This window comes from Furipterus horrens, unplaced genomic scaffold (assembly GCF_987537825.1).
Source record: "Furipterus horrens unplaced genomic scaffold, mFurHor1.1.pri manual_scaffold_4, whole genome shotgun sequence".
Classification (NCBI taxonomy): Eukaryota; Metazoa; Chordata; class Mammalia; order Chiroptera; family Furipteridae; genus Furipterus; species Furipterus horrens.
In genome coordinates this window covers 27,640,658-27,658,687 of record NW_028327174.1, presented here as the reverse complement: position 1 = coordinate 27,658,687, position 18,030 = coordinate 27,640,658, and the positions used below count along the sequence as shown (strand labels likewise).

General features: G+C 38.9%; 1 protein-coding gene across 1 annotated transcript; it reads left to right on the top strand.

Moving 5' to 3' along the window:
* The first annotated feature begins 3,277 nt into the window (after positions 1-3,277).
* Positions 3,278-17,620, top strand: WBP11 (WW domain binding protein 11). The gene is made up of 11 exons (XM_090272881.1): positions 3,278-3,357; positions 4,054-4,085; positions 5,234-5,327; positions 7,663-7,859; positions 8,733-8,866; positions 9,072-9,271; positions 9,814-10,005; positions 13,223-13,324; positions 13,741-14,031; positions 15,244-15,426; positions 16,834-17,620. Exons 1-11 carry the CDS (start codon positions 3,294-3,296, stop codon positions 17,265-17,267), a joined length of 1,923 nt encoding a protein of 640 aa, XP_090129007.1. The 5' UTR covers positions 3,278-3,293; the 3' UTR covers positions 17,268-17,620.
* Positions 17,621-18,030: the final 410 nt, after the last annotated feature.

The following is an 18,030-nucleotide window of genomic DNA, read 5'->3' as shown; positions in this document are numbered from 1 at the left end:
TTCTAATTACATACTATAATATGAATGGATTTTTAACAGATAAAAAGTTAAAACTAAAAAGATACATGTTTTGCTTCTAAAATTGCAATCAACCCTGAACAATGTGCTATGACAATTAAATATCCCTCAAGTGAATGTTTGAACACTCTGGAACATTTTTTTTTTTTTTTTTTACAGCAAATCCCAGATATACATCCATAAAATGCATTTAGAATGCAGGAAAGGATGGAGCCACTCCTTCAAGAATATGTCATTCACAGGAAAATCATAACTTATTACCTTATGAGTTTTTTAAAAATAAATAAATTTCATTTTTAATACTAGAAGAAAGTAGGAAGCTGCTCTTGCTATATAAAGCTTTAGGTGGCCCATTTCATTAATTACCTAATTTCAGAAAATCCAGAGGCTATGGAGGTCCAATGTTTCAGTTAAATTTCTGCAGACATAAATGCTTCTTTTCTAAATCCCTACACCAGCTAGTAACTTCCAATTGAGATTCTTAGATAATACTTACAAAATTATTAATAAGCTGTTGATGCAAGAATGTGTTTGTTACAGTTGATTCTTGCATCCAAGTTCAGGAAAAGTCTTGAAATTTAAAAAGCACAGCACATATCAAAAACTAAAAGATGAAATACTTTAATTTTCCAAACGTATTATTTTTCTCTTCTATCAGTTTTTTAGTATTAGTTGCAAAACATCAGTTTAGTTCACCTTCAGCATTAAATCTTCTTGTTGTTTATTACCTGATTTATAAACTTTTAACTACAAGATCTTTTTTACTGTTCTGAGACTCAAAACCAAACCAGTCTAAAACCAAATCAAGAATGTCCTAAAATAAAGGTTAATTTAGAGCCAATCTTAAGCAGTTAAGTGCACATTTAAATATCCTGCTAAAAGTAGTATGTATATCTATCAGTATTTTTAAATATTTATAATTTATTGTAGGAAGTGGCCTATACCAACATATTTCCTATAGGAATATTCAGATTAAGATAAGAAATAAACAAACGTGTCCTTTAAGGGGTGAACTTTAAAATATTTAAAATTACCCATAAGGGGAAAAGATAGGGTAGGAGTCTTAAGAGAAAACTGGATAGAAAAGAAAGAACCTTCGAAGACTAAAGCTAAGGGGATAATCCCGTACGTATAGTGACATCAAATGGGATTTTTGTCTGGTAAAGAGACCAGAAGCCAATATAACAACCTCCCCTGTCTCGTTAAATTAAAACGGAAAGCAGATGTAGCCCCACACTTCCTTTCCTGTAGATCAGCAATCTGGAGCTCTAATATGGGCACTGATTTGCTCAGGTCTACAAACGTTGTGTGCCCAAAAACAAGTACAGTACTGAACTTTCAGACCGACGTGACGCCTGCAAAACACACCAAACACAGTAGCAAATATTATTTGGGGATTCATTTTCAGATACTCCCAAACGACTGCACTAGCTTACATCATGAAAAAAATAATCCCAAATCTAATACGACAGGAGGCATTAACAGCCCGAACACACTTCTCGACCTAGACACCGCTGACCTTGCGCGGCGCATTATATTAAGTACCAGGAATTAGGTCAGAATGCCTCTAGCTAGCACAAGAAGCAGGGCCGTCTTTTCAATAGCCAATCACATAGCCGAGTTGCTTCATTTTTATTTCTATTGGCTTACTGAAGTGTCGATCAACATGGTCTTTGTATGGCGTAATAGTAGGGCGGGCTCTTAGCAGATAATCAACCAATTCAGTGGAGTATTGGTGCAGAAGAGACTCTAGGACTGGAGTTCTTTGTTACTCTCTCAATTTCCTGGGCGGAGAAAAGCTGAGTTCGTGGGCCCACCGGAAAAGGAAGTGACATACGGGATGGTGGAGGGGCGCGAGGTTTCAAGATGGCGGTTGCTCGGTAGCTGGCCGGGAGCAGAGGTGAAGGCCCCTGCGAAGTAAGAGGCCGAGAATCGTCCCCTTCGGCTTCTCACAGTCCCAGAGTCCAGCGGAAGTAAGTGTGGGGGGTTGTTCCAATCCGGTTCTTCATCTTTTCCGTCCCTTTCTTGTGCCCGCGCGGTTGCCTCGGGGCACTAGGCCCCTTAGCCCCGCTCTTTCTCTCCGTTGTTGGAGTTTCCCGGGTCGCTGACGGGGGGAGATCCCCTGTCCTGGGGCGGAGTGGCGACCGGCGGTTAAGCGGCTGACTTCTCCCGGTCGGCTAGCGCCGCCTCCTGTCTGTCCACGTTGATTGGTAGGTAGCCTTAGTTTTGATGGTGAGGGTCAACCGTCGCTATGGTTTCGGCAGTTGCTGCGGCTGCTACTTCGGGCGGAAAAGGGCTCCGTCTCATTGGGAGCCTCTTGGGCTTTATAGCGTTCTCTCATGGTTCTCTGGCCACATTTCCCTATCGCCTCTGCTTTAAGATAGAAAAGTAGTTTGCGCAGACTAAGGCTCCAGTGTCTTCTGTAAAAATTTTCTGTAATTCGTATTCTGGTTCAGCTTGGGAAAGGTGGGTCAGAACAAGAGCCTGAGGGTAATTGAGCGAGGAAAGCAAAAATGCAGGTCTATCAAAGATATGAGAGCTAGTATTTGTATTAAATTTGAATGCTTCCACCTCCCATACCCCCCACTCCCAGTTTTTCTGAGAGGGAACCCCTTAACAGGGTAAACTAGTTGCCGTTGAAACAACTTTGAAGCGTTCAGCAGAAGGCAGTTGAACACTTGCTGAAAGAGTCGTTGACTAATAATGTCTGGTAAAATCTTCATATAGAAAGAAAGATATTGTATGGTCGACTAAACATCTTGCCTCGGGCTTATTCCTTCCTAATAAAAGGTTTAACTTTTCCTTAATCCAGCCTTGTCCGTGACTAAAAATTTTGCCTCGGGTTTATTCCTTTCTAGTAAAAGGTTTAACTTTTCATTAACCCAGCTTTGTCCATTGTTTTTGTGCACCAGGGTTAACACACTAATGAAATGCTTCTTGTTCAGACTCCTCAGAGGCTTAAGGACCTTCAAGGGGCCACATAGTCTAATTAACTATGCTATAACCCATTCATAGATATTTTCCCCCTTCTTTCTCCCACCTCAAAGTAATTATTCTTATATTCTCCCCTTAATTTCAAAGGTATAAAAGAGACTGCAAAACTGTTCATTATCCAGAACATTTTTGAGATCTTGCCAGGCAGGTCATCATTTTGGCTCAGAGATAAGCTCTAATATATTCTTATACAACTTTTCTACAGGTTTGGACATTCTTATGCCAATATTGGGTGTTCTTTGTTTGTTTTAATGAACAGGTGAACCATACAGATTGTCAACATGGGACGGAGATCTACATCATCCACCAAGAGTGGAAAGTTTATGAACCCCACCGACCAAGCCCGTAAGTATCCATTAGTGTGGATGATAAAGAAGAGGAGTGGTAAAAATTGTAGGCACTAGAGAGTCTATTTCATGATGTCCTAATTACAAGATCAGCAGTGCTAAGAGTCAGTTGTACGAAGTTATCCAGTGTTCTGTGGGCACATGATTAAAACTTCAAACACGTGCCCAGACCACTGGGGCTCAGTAAGATGGGCTAAAGGTCACTGGTTTGATTCCTGATCAGATCGCATGCCTGGCTTATGGGTTCCTTCCCGTGTTAGGGTGCATACGAGAGGCAGCCAGTCTATTTGTCACATTGATGTTTCCCTCCCTCTCTCTCCCCCTCCCTTTCTCTCAAAATAAATAAAATATTTTTAAAAAATATTTTAAATAAAACTTAAATATTCAAAAAGATCACACCCAAATTTCTAATTTGATTCACTTACAAAGTAGAATTGGCTTAAAGCAAGTTCCTGTTTAATATTGTATGGCATCTTTTTCCTTCGTGTTCCTAATTATTTCTTAAAACAAAAAATTGTTCACATTTTTAGTTGACAAAATTAGAATGGTGCTAGTGACATCCAGTAGGTAGAAGCCAGGGATGCTGCTGAATATCCCACTGTGTGCAGGACAGCCCCCACATTACCGATTATCTATATTGAGAAAATACTATAATAATGGTCATAATTTATATTCTCTCTTTCTTTCCCTCAAGGCAAAGAAGCCCGGAAGAGAGAATTAAAAAAGGTATGTTTTAAGATGCATCGAATTAGTTATACATGTTGTTTGGCACATCTTATCATTTTTCAGATTAGTGGATTTCAAAATATCATTTCCAGTTACTTGCCAGAAAATATACTTCATGCTTCTTAAAATAAGACATAAAATTTCAAAGTACCATACAGTTGCTTCCTTACTTAAGATGAGGTTACTGTGATGTCCCAATATATCCATCATAAGTTGAAAATATCTTAAGTAAAAATGCTTTTAATGCACCTAACCTATCAGACAACACAGCTTAGCCCACCTTACCTTAAACATGCTCGGAGGTCTTACATTAGCCCACAGTTAGGCAAAACCATCTTTCTACTGCCCAGCATCATGAGAGGCTATCATACTACATATGACTAGCCCAAGAAAAGATCAGAATTTAAAATTCAGTTTCTACTGAATGCCTATCACTGTGGCACCATCAGAAAGTCAGAAGTCAAACCATGGTAAATCGGGGACCATCTGTATTTGGAAACCGAACTAAGTAACTGCAAATAAGCTCACAATGAGGTGGTTATAACTAACATTGTTTACTTGATTATCTTTCCTAGTGAGTTAAATACTTTTGAAGACAACGTTTTTAGTTATTTATTAAAACATACTACCTTGTTAATAGCTACTGAATCAGTGAATGAAAATAAATGTGATGCTAAATAGCTTTGTGCAGTTGTTTTCCTGGTTTATATACTGTTGAACTTGTGACAAAGTGCTTCCCAGAATACAGAAGGATTTACTTTTTAGTATCATGCCTTAACATATTAATAAAACTTAGGTTTTTAATTGTGTATTCTTGTTACATTGTTTAGCTTTAAATCCTGCAGAACTTTTTTCTGGTATATAATTTTAGAATTTAGCTGAAACCTTTGTTTATAAAAAACTTAAAATGTTTTAAGTAATTGCTTTAAATCTCACAAATACCTCAGCCCATCTAATAGATAGCATTTATTGACCTTTTCATATAAAGTTGAAGGTAAAAAATTGCATAGTTCTGTTTCTGGTGGTTGAAACAAGCAGTCAGAAACCAAAAAGTTGAACCTCAGTGTAAACAGATTCTTGAAGCAAATTGAAATAAAAACTCATGAATTTTCAGCTTCTTGACATACTGCTTTTTCCTTTCTCTTAAGAATAAAAAACAGCGCATGATGGTACGAGCTGCAGTTCTGAAGATGAAGGATCCCAAACAGATTATCCGGGACATGGAGAAATTGGATGAAATGGGTAAGAATTTATTAAAAGGCCAACTGTTATAGCAGAGATAATAGTCTGACACACAGAGGCAGGCAGATAATGCGCAAAGCAGCAGAGGGATGAGAAAAACTAACACATGGTGGCATTTGACTCTTGATTGTACTTTTCAAATCAGAAAGTCAAATTGGAAGGTGGAGAGTCACTGTAAAGTGAAGGTGTCAACAGAATAAGGGAAGCCATTCACCTTGAGCTGCTTGTTGTTATGAGGTAATGAACACTCACTTTGGCCAGCTCATTTTTTGAGAAGGCAGAAATCTGGCTTCTGAAATGACCTTGGGGGTTTTATTTGTCTTGTTTTGTTTTATAATACTGGCAACTACCATATAAATCTTATCAGGCCACCATGAATGTATCAGTTTTCCATATTTTCCAGTGAGAAGATGCAAAGATATTTGACCAATTAGTAAGGATATAGCAGAAATCATCAAATACTTAATATCAAATACTATGTTAGGACCCTTACCCCCTTTTCACATTTCATAGAATAATTGTATTCAGTCTCTATATGCATCTTTAATATGCCTGCTTTGTCATAACGAATCACATGAGGTAACTGCATGTTATCTTTCCTTGCATCTAAGGTAGTTAGAGAATCACATGTGTGATGCTGCCACTGGAAATTTTACCCCAACCCACAAATACCAATTTTCTTAACATTAGAACATGGGGGTTTTTAATTTTTAATAGACGCTTTCCAACATGCAAAAATAAAGTCATCGCAGTAACTCCTATGTGCTTTTCAGCAGTCAAGTTTTGCCAGTTCTGTCTTCTGCCCCCCTGCCACTTTTTAAAAATTACATATTAAAGCAATCTATAAGTTTTGTTTACAAAGGTACCCAGAAAGTTTCAGTGGTTTGTCCAAAAACAGTAAGTGAAAAAGTTACAGTGGATCTCTTCAATGATGCATGAAATGGAGTTCGAAAAAAACCCAAGTACGGGGATGCAGGATTATAAGCTTTCTAAGGAAGTGGGGCAGAGCCTGTGCGCTAAGAGTTCTGGGTGAGGCTGCATGATGCCAAATCTTTCCCTGTTCAACTGTAACTCACCCACTTGTTGCCTCTGGTCTAAATTCTAGTAAGGACAGATGCTGTCCCTAGAGTATCAGGATATGACCTATTCAATAATTCTCAATTGATTTATGTGGTTTAATCACCCTAAGGGTACTATGGTATAAGACTATACCTTCTGGTTTTGAATAAATTGCCAAGGTTAATAGTTAATGGGATCTAGGGAAAAGGATAATTAAACTTACTATTCTTTAAAGAAAAGAAAAGGGAGAAGAGAACATTGTTTATCGGCACTGTAATTACAGTTTAAAAGACTCGGTACAAACTAATTTAAGCAGAAAAAGGTATACGTTGACTCATAACTAGGAAATCCCAACGGGAAGCTGGCCTTGAAAACCGTGAAATCGTTGTCAAGCCTGTCCATCTCTCTGGCCTTTGTCTGTTAGCTTTATTCAGCATACTGCTACTGATTTCTTGGGATGGGAAGTAAAATATGTGTGTGGAATGTAGTGGTGGTTGGGAGACAAGGCTCTAGGTTTATTTCATCCCTGCTTGTGAGAGCTTCTCTCTCCTACATCGGCATTTAAAAACCTCAGACAGGGGTCTGGTCCCAGTCTGGATTTTGTGTCATTTGATCTCTGAGTCAGCCATGGCAAGGATGATGGAGATAGATAGGTATGACTAACCAGCTAGGCCTGGGAATCTTGTGCTAATCCCTCTTGGGACAGAGGACCTGAAATTTGAGGCCCAGGTTGAACACATCGATTATATGGTAACTAGATGAAGAACACCAGTTCGTTATAAAGATAGTAAGTTATGAGACACGCCACTGGATATTTTATTTGTGATCCCCTTTAATCATCAAGCCTTTGTTGTGAAGTAGTTGATGCCCCCGTTTTGCAGATGAGAAGCTGAAAATAAGAGAATTCAAATGAAGTACCCAAGGTCTCAGAATTAAATGACAGCCGATGTAGTATGTAAACCCAGGTCTGTCTGGCTGAAGCTTAACTGTATCAGGTCGTTAGCATAGAGTGGAGAAAATTGATTTTTGTTGCAATGATGATGAAAATTAATTAGATGACATTTCTTATAAAGGAAAATAAAATAAACAGCCATCTTAAAAAGGTGAAATTTTCATAAGTATCTTATGGTTCTTTAGGAATTGAAGAATATATCTGGTATCTAGCTCCCTTTTAAAAATTTTAGCATATAAGTTCTTTATTAAATGATATAGTCTATTGGTATCCTAAATGAAGTGACCTTTTTGTATTTAATTCCATAATCTGCTCTTCTCTCAGAGTTTAACCCAGTGCAGCAGCCCCAGTTAAATGAGAAGGTGCTGAAAGACAAGCGTAAAAAGCTGCGGGAAACCTTTGAGCGTATCCTACGACTCTATGAAAAAGAGAATCCAGATATTTACAAAGAACTGAGAAAGCTAGAAGTAGAATATGAACAGAAGAGGGCTCAACTGAGCCAGTATTTTGATGCTGTCAAGGTAATCAAGTTTCTTTTACAAGAGAAACTAAAGTGTTGTATTTAAATTTGCTCTTAAACTCGTTAATGGAAGAATTGATTATTGAACTTCTTCCTCTTGGCAATTTCTTGTAAAACTGAACATATACAAGAGAAATTAATTCATCTGCCAACATAGTAATGGTCAAAAACTGAAAATGGCTCAAATATTTTAAAATCTCAAAGACATACTGAATTTCTGTATGAAATTCTAGAATAGGCAAAAAAAATTGTAAGATTGGTTGTCTCGGGTAGTGTTAGGGATTGACTGGGAATGAGTATAAAGTATATGCATTTGTCAGAACTCATCGAATTAGTACATGTCATTGTAAGTTTTGCCTCAAAATACAAATGTAAAAAAAAGCTGAATGCTATAATTTTTGTAAAGTAGGTAATATGGGTCCTATTTACAGAAAAAGGAACCCAAGAGGACTTGCTTAGTCATGCAGTTACTACATGGCAGAAATTCATCAAAGGCGGACTAATTTTAGAGCATAAGCTCTGCCACTGGATACATACTAAGTTAATTGATACTTGTTATTTTTTATGCAAATATTAAATAAAGTGGCTTTGGTACAACAATTGGACTTCTCTAAGCAGCAGCTATTTCAAACCAAAACCGAAAAGAGTTGATTGATACTAGGGGGATAAACAACTGAGTTTGGTTCTTTTAGAGGTTTTTTCCAACTCATTGACAGACTGAAAATATTGATGAGGCTTGTTATTCTTGTTTCTTTTGGTGATATTTATGTTAGGTGAAAGCAAATCCAGGTTATGAAACAGCTGACATTGAATTTCTAGTGTTGAATTTGTGGATTACTCTTATCCTACTACTGAAAAATTCTCTCTGTTTCAGAATGCTCAGCATGTGGAAGTGGATAGTATTCCTTTGCCAGATATGCCGCATGCTCCTTCTAACATCTTGATCCAGGACATTCCACTTCCTGGTGCCCAGCCTCCCTCCATCCTTAAGAAGACCTCAGCCTATGGGTATGTGGTAGCATTATCAAATAGCATGTATTAAAAGCAACTCTTGACTCTGGAGCCAAAGTTAATGCACTGGAAAATCAAAGACAAAGTGAATATAAGCAGTGCCTCATTTGATTAAATAGGAAATTTTAAAATCCCTTGAAAATTGTTTAGAAGAGGAAGTAAATACCACTGTTAACATAATGACTTAAATTTTTCTTCACAGACCTCCAACTCGGGGAGTTTCTATTCTTCCTATTCTTGGACATGGTGTTCCACGATTGCCCCCTGGCAGGAAACCTCCAGGGCCACCCCCTGGTCCACCTCCTCCTCAAGTCCTGCAAATGTATGGCCGTAAAGTGGGCTTTGCTCTAGATCTTCCCTCTCGTCGGCGAGATGAAGACATGTTATATAGTCCTGAACTTGGTAAGGAGCAACTGTTCCTTTTGCTCTTATAACCTGTCCACTGTCATCTTTTACACTGGTCCTATTTCACACCTTGTTCACGACCCTCAGAACTTGGGAGATAAATTAGGATAGTATATAGTCGATAAATCATAGGATTTACCCAAGTAAAGGCATCCTACATAGCGAAGTATAAGTATAGAAATGTTTGTTGTGTTTTAAATTAGGCTGTTGTTAGAAATATCACTTAAAACCTATTTCCTAAGACTTGAACACCTGTTTCCCTTTCAGCTTTATTGTCCTCAGACTAGAATATTGTTACATACAGCACAGTAATTCTGTATACCTACAACTTTCTAGGTGTAATTTGTTTTCAAATTTGAATCTTTTAAACTGTTGCCAAATGAAAAATGTCAAACTATCTGAATAGCTGAGATATACACTGAAAGAATTTTTTTAATTCTGTTATGTCACACAATGAGCATAATTCTCTGTGTTTCAGAGTACCACATGATAGAGGATCCAGTCATATTACTATTCTCTGTTCCCTCCTCCCTTTTCAGCTCAACGGGGTCATGATGACGATGTTTCCAGCACCAGCGAAGATGATGGCTATCCTGAGGACATGGATCAAGATAAGCATGATGACAGTACTGATGACAGTGACTCTGACAGATCAGATGGAGAGAGTGAAGGGGATGAATTTGTGCACCGAGATGATAATGAAAGAAACACCAGTGAAGAAAAAAAATCAGGTATGTGCAGATAGATAACAGTTACATGGTATTGATCAATAAATAGGACACAAGCTGAAGGTCCTGATTTATTAATGCATCTGAAAGTGATTGTGAGCTTGAAAGGAAGGATCATAGCTGTATTCATCTTTGTATCGCAGCAATATCTTAAGTTCTTGATACAAAGTAAGTACTAATGGATGTAAAAAATAATTAAGCAGTGTATATAATAAAAATGTCCACATAATAAAGTTTACTTTGGAAGGAAAAGATAATAGCTATTCAACAGCATAAAGATGTACTCTCATGGGTATGTATAGGAAAGAAAGAATAACCACATAACTATATTGAGAAAACCATATTCACATTGTTGTTTTTTAGTAAGTATTTAAATGTCTATATTTGAAGCTTTTTAAATTATATGTGATTACGGCATATTACTTGACCTGAACCATAATTGTAATGTAGGTATATGCTTTTGAATGGAGTCATGACTTAATGGAAACATATTGCTAATGTATGTTATGTGTTTGATTATTATAAATTCAGACTGAGTTACCTGTACTTTTAAAAAGTAGTTATGACATCAAGAAAATTTTAAGCATTGACATAGATATTGAGCAATACAAAATGTATAATGTGTCACAAGCCAATAGTCTTGGTGCTTCTTTTGGAATTGTTTTAGTAGCCTACAACTCAGTATTTATGTATTTTTGTTTAAGTATATTTTATTGATTATGTTGTTATAGTTGCTCCCCTTTGCTCCCCTCTGCCCAGTACCCTCCTTCCCTCTAGGACCTCTCCCTCCCCCCTTAGTTCATGTCCATGGGCCATGCATGTAAGTCCTTTGGCTTCTCCATTTCCTTTACTATTCTTAACATGCCCCTGTCTGTTTTGTTCCTCCCAATTATACTTCTTAATCCCTGTGCCTTTTCCCGCTTTCTTCCCCTTCTCCCGCCTCTTCTCCTTCTGGCACCCCTATGATTCAGACATTGGTATGTTTAAAGTTGTCTCAGAGGTTCCTACTCTTCTCATCTTTTTCAAGTCTTATTTCTTCTCTCTGTTCTGGGTGAATGTTTATTTCTCCCTTTTGTTCCAAACCATTGATATGACTCCCAGTTTTCTTCCCATTACTGTTGATTCCCTTTGTATTTTTCTTTATTTCAAATAATATAACCTTCACATCTTCCTTTATTTTGTGGCTGTACTCAGTCATTTCTCTGAGCATCGTGATCACCAGGTTTTTAACTCTGCATCTAATAGGTTAGCTGTCCAGTTTGTTTAGTTCTTTTTGGGGGGTTTTGTTCTGTTTTTTCATGTGGGCCATATTTCTTTGCCTGCTCAATTAGCAGTTTCCCTGTGTTTATTTCTGTGTATTGGATAGAGCTGCTTTGACTCCATGTCTTGATATCATGGATTTGTTAGTAGGTGTTCAATAGGGTCCAGTGCCACAGCCTCGCCTATCACCCAAGCTGGGTACTCGAGGTACACCCTTCGCGTGGGCTAAGGACACCCTCCTCCTGTAGTTGAGCCTTGGTGCTGTTGGCAGATCAATGGGAGGGATTTACCCAGGCCAGTCAACTGCAAGGATTGGCTGTGATCACTTACCACCAACCTCTGCCCTGTGTAGAGGATCAGTTGTGCCGGTGCAGGGTGGTGGTGCTCTGACACGGTCTGTAGCTGTCCACTGGGTGCACTGGCCCTGGGTCTTCCTGGGTGGTGCAGGCCAAGGTCAGCCCCCACCTGTATTTTGCCTGGGCCACCCTGCCTGAGCTATAAAGCCACCTGAGATGGCTGCTACTTGTGCTGGACTTGGAGATAACCAGACAAAGCCAAGTTGCGAGTCTAAGCTGCCTGCTGGTAGTGCTAGGCCTGGAGCTCACTGAGTCCAGCTGTTTGATAGGATTTAGGAAGTTGTGCAGCACGAGGCAAGACCAGTCATTCATATGGAAAAACAGCTTGGGTGGGCCTGTAAATTTGGTGGGGTGGAGTTTTGGGGGATCTCCAGGCAGGTTAAACAGAGTTAGCCAGATTGATAGAGTCTCAGATATGTCACCAGCTGGCTGGCTCTGTGGGGGGAGGTTTAGAAAAGACAACGGTCTCTCTGCTCCCTTGATGCCAGACACTTCAGTCTCTCCCTGTGTGCTCCTGGTGCCTTTCAAGCAGCTACCCTAGTGCTGCAGCTCAGAGGGAGTCAGTCTAAGCAGGTGAGTCCGTGTGTGGGAACTGCTTGAGGCTCCAGCACTTTCTTCCACCGACCCAACCCGTGCTGGTTTTTACAGCAAGGAGTTGTGGGAACTTACCTTCCTGGCACTGGAACCCTAGGCTCGGGGTCTGGTGTGGGGCTGGGACTCGTCACTCCCGGGATATCCCTCCCCTCCCCAATTTTTATCCACCACACGTGGGTGTGGGGCCTTTTAGTTAAGAAATTCCCTTCTAGTTTGCTAAGAGCTTCTGTCATAAATACTTTTTAAACATCTGTTGGGATGCTGTTATGGTTTTTCTTTTTAAGTTGTTTATTGTAGTGAATTGCATTATGGGGTTTTCTAGGGTAAAAGGTGAAAGATTTACATTATATCTTTTCTAATGTTAAACCATCTTGCATTTCTGGGACCAATCTTATGTGTTCATGTTTTTGTTTTTGTTTTTTTCACTTTTTAAACACTGTCAATTAGCTTATATTTTATGTTGGCCAGTAGGTTAGTTTTGATGTCAGTATTATGTTAGTTTCATGAGTTCTAGACAGCATTCCATCTTTACCTGTTCCCTTGTACAGGAAGTTTCTGTAATGTCATGTTTGGCTGAATTTCCTTGTAAAATTTTTTCAGCCAGGTGCCTTTTAGCGAGTAGATCTTTGATTACCATTTCATTTCTGTTTATTCTGGTGTTACTGCTTCTTTGACCAATTTTAGTAACATAGTCTTCTAAAAAGTTACATTATTTTTATCTGGGTATTCAATTTTATTGGCATAAAGACATTGTTGGTATTCTTGAAGTTTTTTGTTGTTGTTTTAATTTATAATTTTTAAATCACTACAGCATATATTTACACTTAAATATATGTTGGCACTTTATTTTCTACCTTTAATATGTCTGTCCTTTCCAGTGCTTATCCTCTGCCAAGTTTTACAGAAAATTTACAGGCAGCATTTGCATCTAGGAGTTTATAGTATTTGTTCTATAATAAGCATTTACTAAATTTTGTTGATGCCAATTCATTCCTCTTCTGGCCCCTTAGGTCTGAGTGTACGATTTGCAGATATGCCTGGGAAGTCAAGGAAGAAAAAGAAGAACATTAAGGAGCTGACTCCTCTTCAAGCCATGATGCTTCGAATGGCAGGTAAGGCAGGAAAAGAGTAGTGATTCACCTTTTGGTATTTCCTCATGCCAGTAGCTTACGTATGTTTTCCTAATTTAGTATCCTAACAACCCTGAAATATGTAACAGTTTCTCATTTTACAGAAGGTCATGTTTGGAGGCATTAAGGTGCCCAAAGTTACCCACAGCTAGTAAGTGGTTGAACTGGCATTTAAATCCAGGTCTGTCTTGTTCTAAAGCCTGTTCCACTATGCTAAGTACCATAAGTGAGTGGAATACTATTTGATTCTTCCACATCTTAAGTATTTTATAGAAGAAGACTGACTGGTTGTTTATTTTAAGAAAACATTTATTTAGCATGTGTCTTCAGGTATCACTCTTTTTACATGCTGTAAAAAATTAATCAGCTCCCTTTACCTGGTTTAAAATTTCTTTCAGGTCAAGAAATCCCCGAGGAGGGTAGGGAAGTAGAGGAATTTTCAGAGGATGATGATGAAGGTGATTCTGATGATTCTGAAGCAGAAAAGCAATCACAAAAACAGCATAAAGAGGACTCACTTTCTGATGGCACATCTGCTGCTTCACAGCAACAAGCTCCCCCACAGTCTGTTCCCCCTTCTCAGATACAAGCACCTCCCATGCCAGGACCACCTCCTCTTGGACCACCTCCTGCTCCACCTTTACGGCCACCTGGGCCACCTACTGGCCTTCCTCCTGGACCACCTCCAGGTAAGCATTTAGATAGTATAACTAAATAATCAAGTCTACATGTATTTAGGGTAAAGTCATTCCAAAAAAATATATGTCATTAGTATTGATGTTTTCTTTTCCTCCCAGTGCAGTTCCCTGAGATCAAGGATTCTCAAAGGACAAGTGCAGCTGGTTTATTCTTACAGCACTGCTTGCGGCCCATAGGATTTCTGCAAGCCATGCTTTTCTCCCAAGCTCTTCCTTTTTCAGAATACTTTAATTTTGATTCTGTTTGGCAGGAACTGAGTCTGTAGCCGCGAGTTTCTTTAATACTACTTTTTAATATGACAAGTTGACCCTGTTCCAAATTGGTAGCCAGTGGGACTAAGATACTGTAAATGCTATCTCAGATCCCTTGGTTTACGGGATTATTGGATGTCAGTGTAATCTTTATAGTTAGAGACAAAAGTGATAGGTGTTCATCAACTCTTCAGCTTAAAAGTACAGTTTATTTACAATATGAAACAACATAAAGAACTTCTTGGCTCTTTATGATTTTTATTCTTTCTCTACAGCCAGTTAAGTTTTTTTTCAATTGACTTCATCCTTTTCCTTTTGGTTCAAAGCAAAATGACCTATCTTATGTCATTCTCAGTGGTCCTTGCCTTTTACCATGATGAGTTTCAGGCAACCGTTGAAGCACTTTACTTTGTAGTCCATTTTCAGCATGGTGGAATCATTTAAGAATTCTTATGCTCTGGCTGGTGTGGCTCAGTGGATTGAGCCCCAGCCTGCAGCCCAAAAGGTCACAGGTTCAATTCCCTGTCAGGGCACATGGCTGGGTTGCGGGCTGGGTCCCCAGTTAAGGACATGCAAGAGGCAACCCATCGATGTTTCTCTCTCTCTCTCTCTCTTTCTCTCTGAAAATAAGTAAATAAATAAATCTTTTTAAAAGGTAATTTAAAAAAAAAATTCTTCTCATTGTCATAGTTCCCAGCCCAAAGAGCTGTGATTGAGTATCCTTTTTTGTCAGTGCTTGGAAATAAAGAGATGATTCATAAGAAACTTGGTACTCTTATCTCTGGTGCTCAAATATTGTCAGATGAATTCTGCTTCCATACATTTAACACTGTTTTTGAAATTATCTGATTTCAGGGTAAGGTGATAAACCATATCTGCATTACCTTTATTTATATCATAATTACTACTTCATATATATTTGATATTGATTGATCATTTTTCTCTTTTTAGGAGCTCCTCCATTCCTGAGACCACCTGGAATGCCAGGACTCCGAGGACCTTTGCCCCGACTTTTACCTCCAGGACCTCCACCAGGCCGACCCCCTGGCCCTCCCCCAGGTCCACCTCCAGGTCTGCCTCCTGGCCCTCCTCCTCGGGGACCCCCACCAAGGCTACCTCCCCCTGCACCTCCAGGTAAAGATTTTGACTTTCATAACAAACATTGGTCTGGTATATGAGGTGAGGCAAAGGTTTACAGTTGTGAGTATGAGAAACACAGTTTATTCTTGTATTATTATTTATTAATTATTGTATTATTTTCTATATGATCAATTATAAACCTGCTTTTGCCCCATCCTGTATATTTCATTTGCTGTGGGTCATTTTTTTACATTTTAGTATCCTGAAATGAAAGAGTATCTTAAAATGGTGTTTTTAATTGCTCTTAGCCTGGATTGACCTTGCGTTCTTCTATAGAGCTTTTTCCAGGCAGAGACAACTTTGGATTAAATTCTGCATTTGAGCCCTGACCAGCGTGGCTCAGTGGGTTGGGTGTCATCCTGTAAGGTGAAAGGTGCTAGTTCCATTCCTGGTCCAGACACATGCCTAGGTTGCGGGAAACAGCCGAGTGATGTTTCTCTCCTTGTCTTTCTCCCTTCTTTTGCCTTTCTTTTCTTTTTCTTTTTTTTTTTTTTAATTCTCTATTTGAGGGTTTTTTTTTAGGTCTTTACTTAAAATTGTAGTGATTCCATACATCTGCGTAAGTACCAACTTAAAGTTCAAAATCACAAAGGAGATTTTTTTTCCCCCTCAACCCATTATCAATGCTGGATATGCAAATTTTCTTGTGTTGTTATGTGTGGCAAGTACATTTCTGGTTTACTACACTAACTGTCCCACTTTAATGTAAAGGTCTTGAGCTTGGACTTTTTTTTCTCTCCCTTCCCCCTCCCCTCCACTCTCAGTTGTATGTGGAATATTTATGAGTTTGTATGAGCTGTAGCATCATAGATTTGATAAAATTTGATATTTGATATTCAGTTTTAAAAGTGTTATTTGAGGAATATTAAGCCTGCTCATTTTGATAAAATGATTGTCTGAACCGTCAATGAAACCTGAATTCTTTTCCAGGAATGGTGACATAATTGTGATAAGTTACAGTATCTCATTTCCTGCTCAAATGGAGTTACCATTCCAGGGGGAGAAGTGGTGTGGACATTACTAAATAACGCATGGGAATCAAACCCCAACCTTGTCTGCACTATACGGCTAGAATAGACTGCTGGGCTGTCAGATTTGAAATCATATTTGAAACCAGTTGGTGTTTCCAATGTTACTTTTATATTTTAAAGTAGTGCATTATTTAGGGAGGAAGAAAACACTATAAGTACAAAATACAGACTGAAGATGAATATTGTTTTATAATAAAATATTTCTTACTCAGTATATTTGAGTTTTAAATAGCAAGCAGCATGATTTCAGCTTATTTTATGTAAATTGTAGATTTTTAAAAAGTTGTCAGCCTATGTTTTTAAAACCTTAATCGCAGTTACAATTTAGTGGGTCCTGTGTTCATCAGCCTGTGTTTTCTACTTCATTTAGGTATCCCTCCACCTCGTCCTGGCATGATGCGCCCACCTTTGGTGCCTCCACTTGGACCTGCCCCACCTGGGCTTTTCCCACCGGCCCCCTTGCCAAACCCAGGAGTTTTAAGTGCTCCACCCAACCTGATTCAGCGACCCAAGGCGGATGACACAAGCGCAGCCACCATTGAGAAGAAAGCCACAGCAACCATCAGTGCCAAGCCACAGATCACTAATCCCAAGGCAGAGATTACTCGATTCGTGCCCACCGCACTGAGGGTCCGTCGGGAGAATAAAGGAGCTACTGCTGCTCCCCAAAGAAAGTCAGAGGATGATTCTGCTGTGCCTCTTGCCAAAGCAGCCCCCAAATCTGGTCCATCTGTTCCCATCTCAGTACAAACTAAGGATGATGTGTATGAAGCCTTTATGAAGGAGATGGAAGGGCTGCTGTGACAACTTTGATGCCTGAACACCCTTCTGTTCACATCATTGGTTCGTGGAGAAAGAGGCTCTTAGGAAATGGGCAAAAGAGCTACTTTGACTGTCACGGTATTTTCTTATTTCAGTTGAAGGAATATCTTAAAGTTTAGCCTTGTTCAGAATTCACTACACATGCGAGAGTATTTCGCTCAGAATAGGCTGGTTGCTGAGGCAGTTCTGACCCCCATTCCCTTTCATGCCACCATTTTCGTCCCGTTTCTTTTCCACTCCAGTTCTTCGGAAACTTGTGATCAGGGGAATCTTTGTTACTTATTTGTTCTGATTCTCTTGTGTGCTGTGGGCACTGGAGTAGATATTGGGGGCAGGGGGTGGGGGGGTGCCACAATTTATTTCACCCCATATTGCCTTTGGTGTTTATTTTTAGTATTTTCTTGTAAATATTTTGTAATGTAGTGAAATGGATCACAACATCATTTCCTAATATAAAGCAAGATGTGTGGGAAAAAATGTACAATTCTTTGTTTAAAATTATTTCCCACTAACCTAAACTTGGAGTGTTTCATGAAATAAATAAATGTTCTACCACAAGGTCCTCTGAGTTCCTGATAATGTATAAACATGGTATCTTTTTTTATAGTCAGAAAAGAACTCTTTACAACTTGGGTTTTAAAGGTACTACCATTTATGGCACAGAATGAGAATCTTACTGAAAATGTGTTCAAATTAAGTTTTAAATATAAGGGATAAAGAAGAAGAATTCTTTTCTTTCAGGATT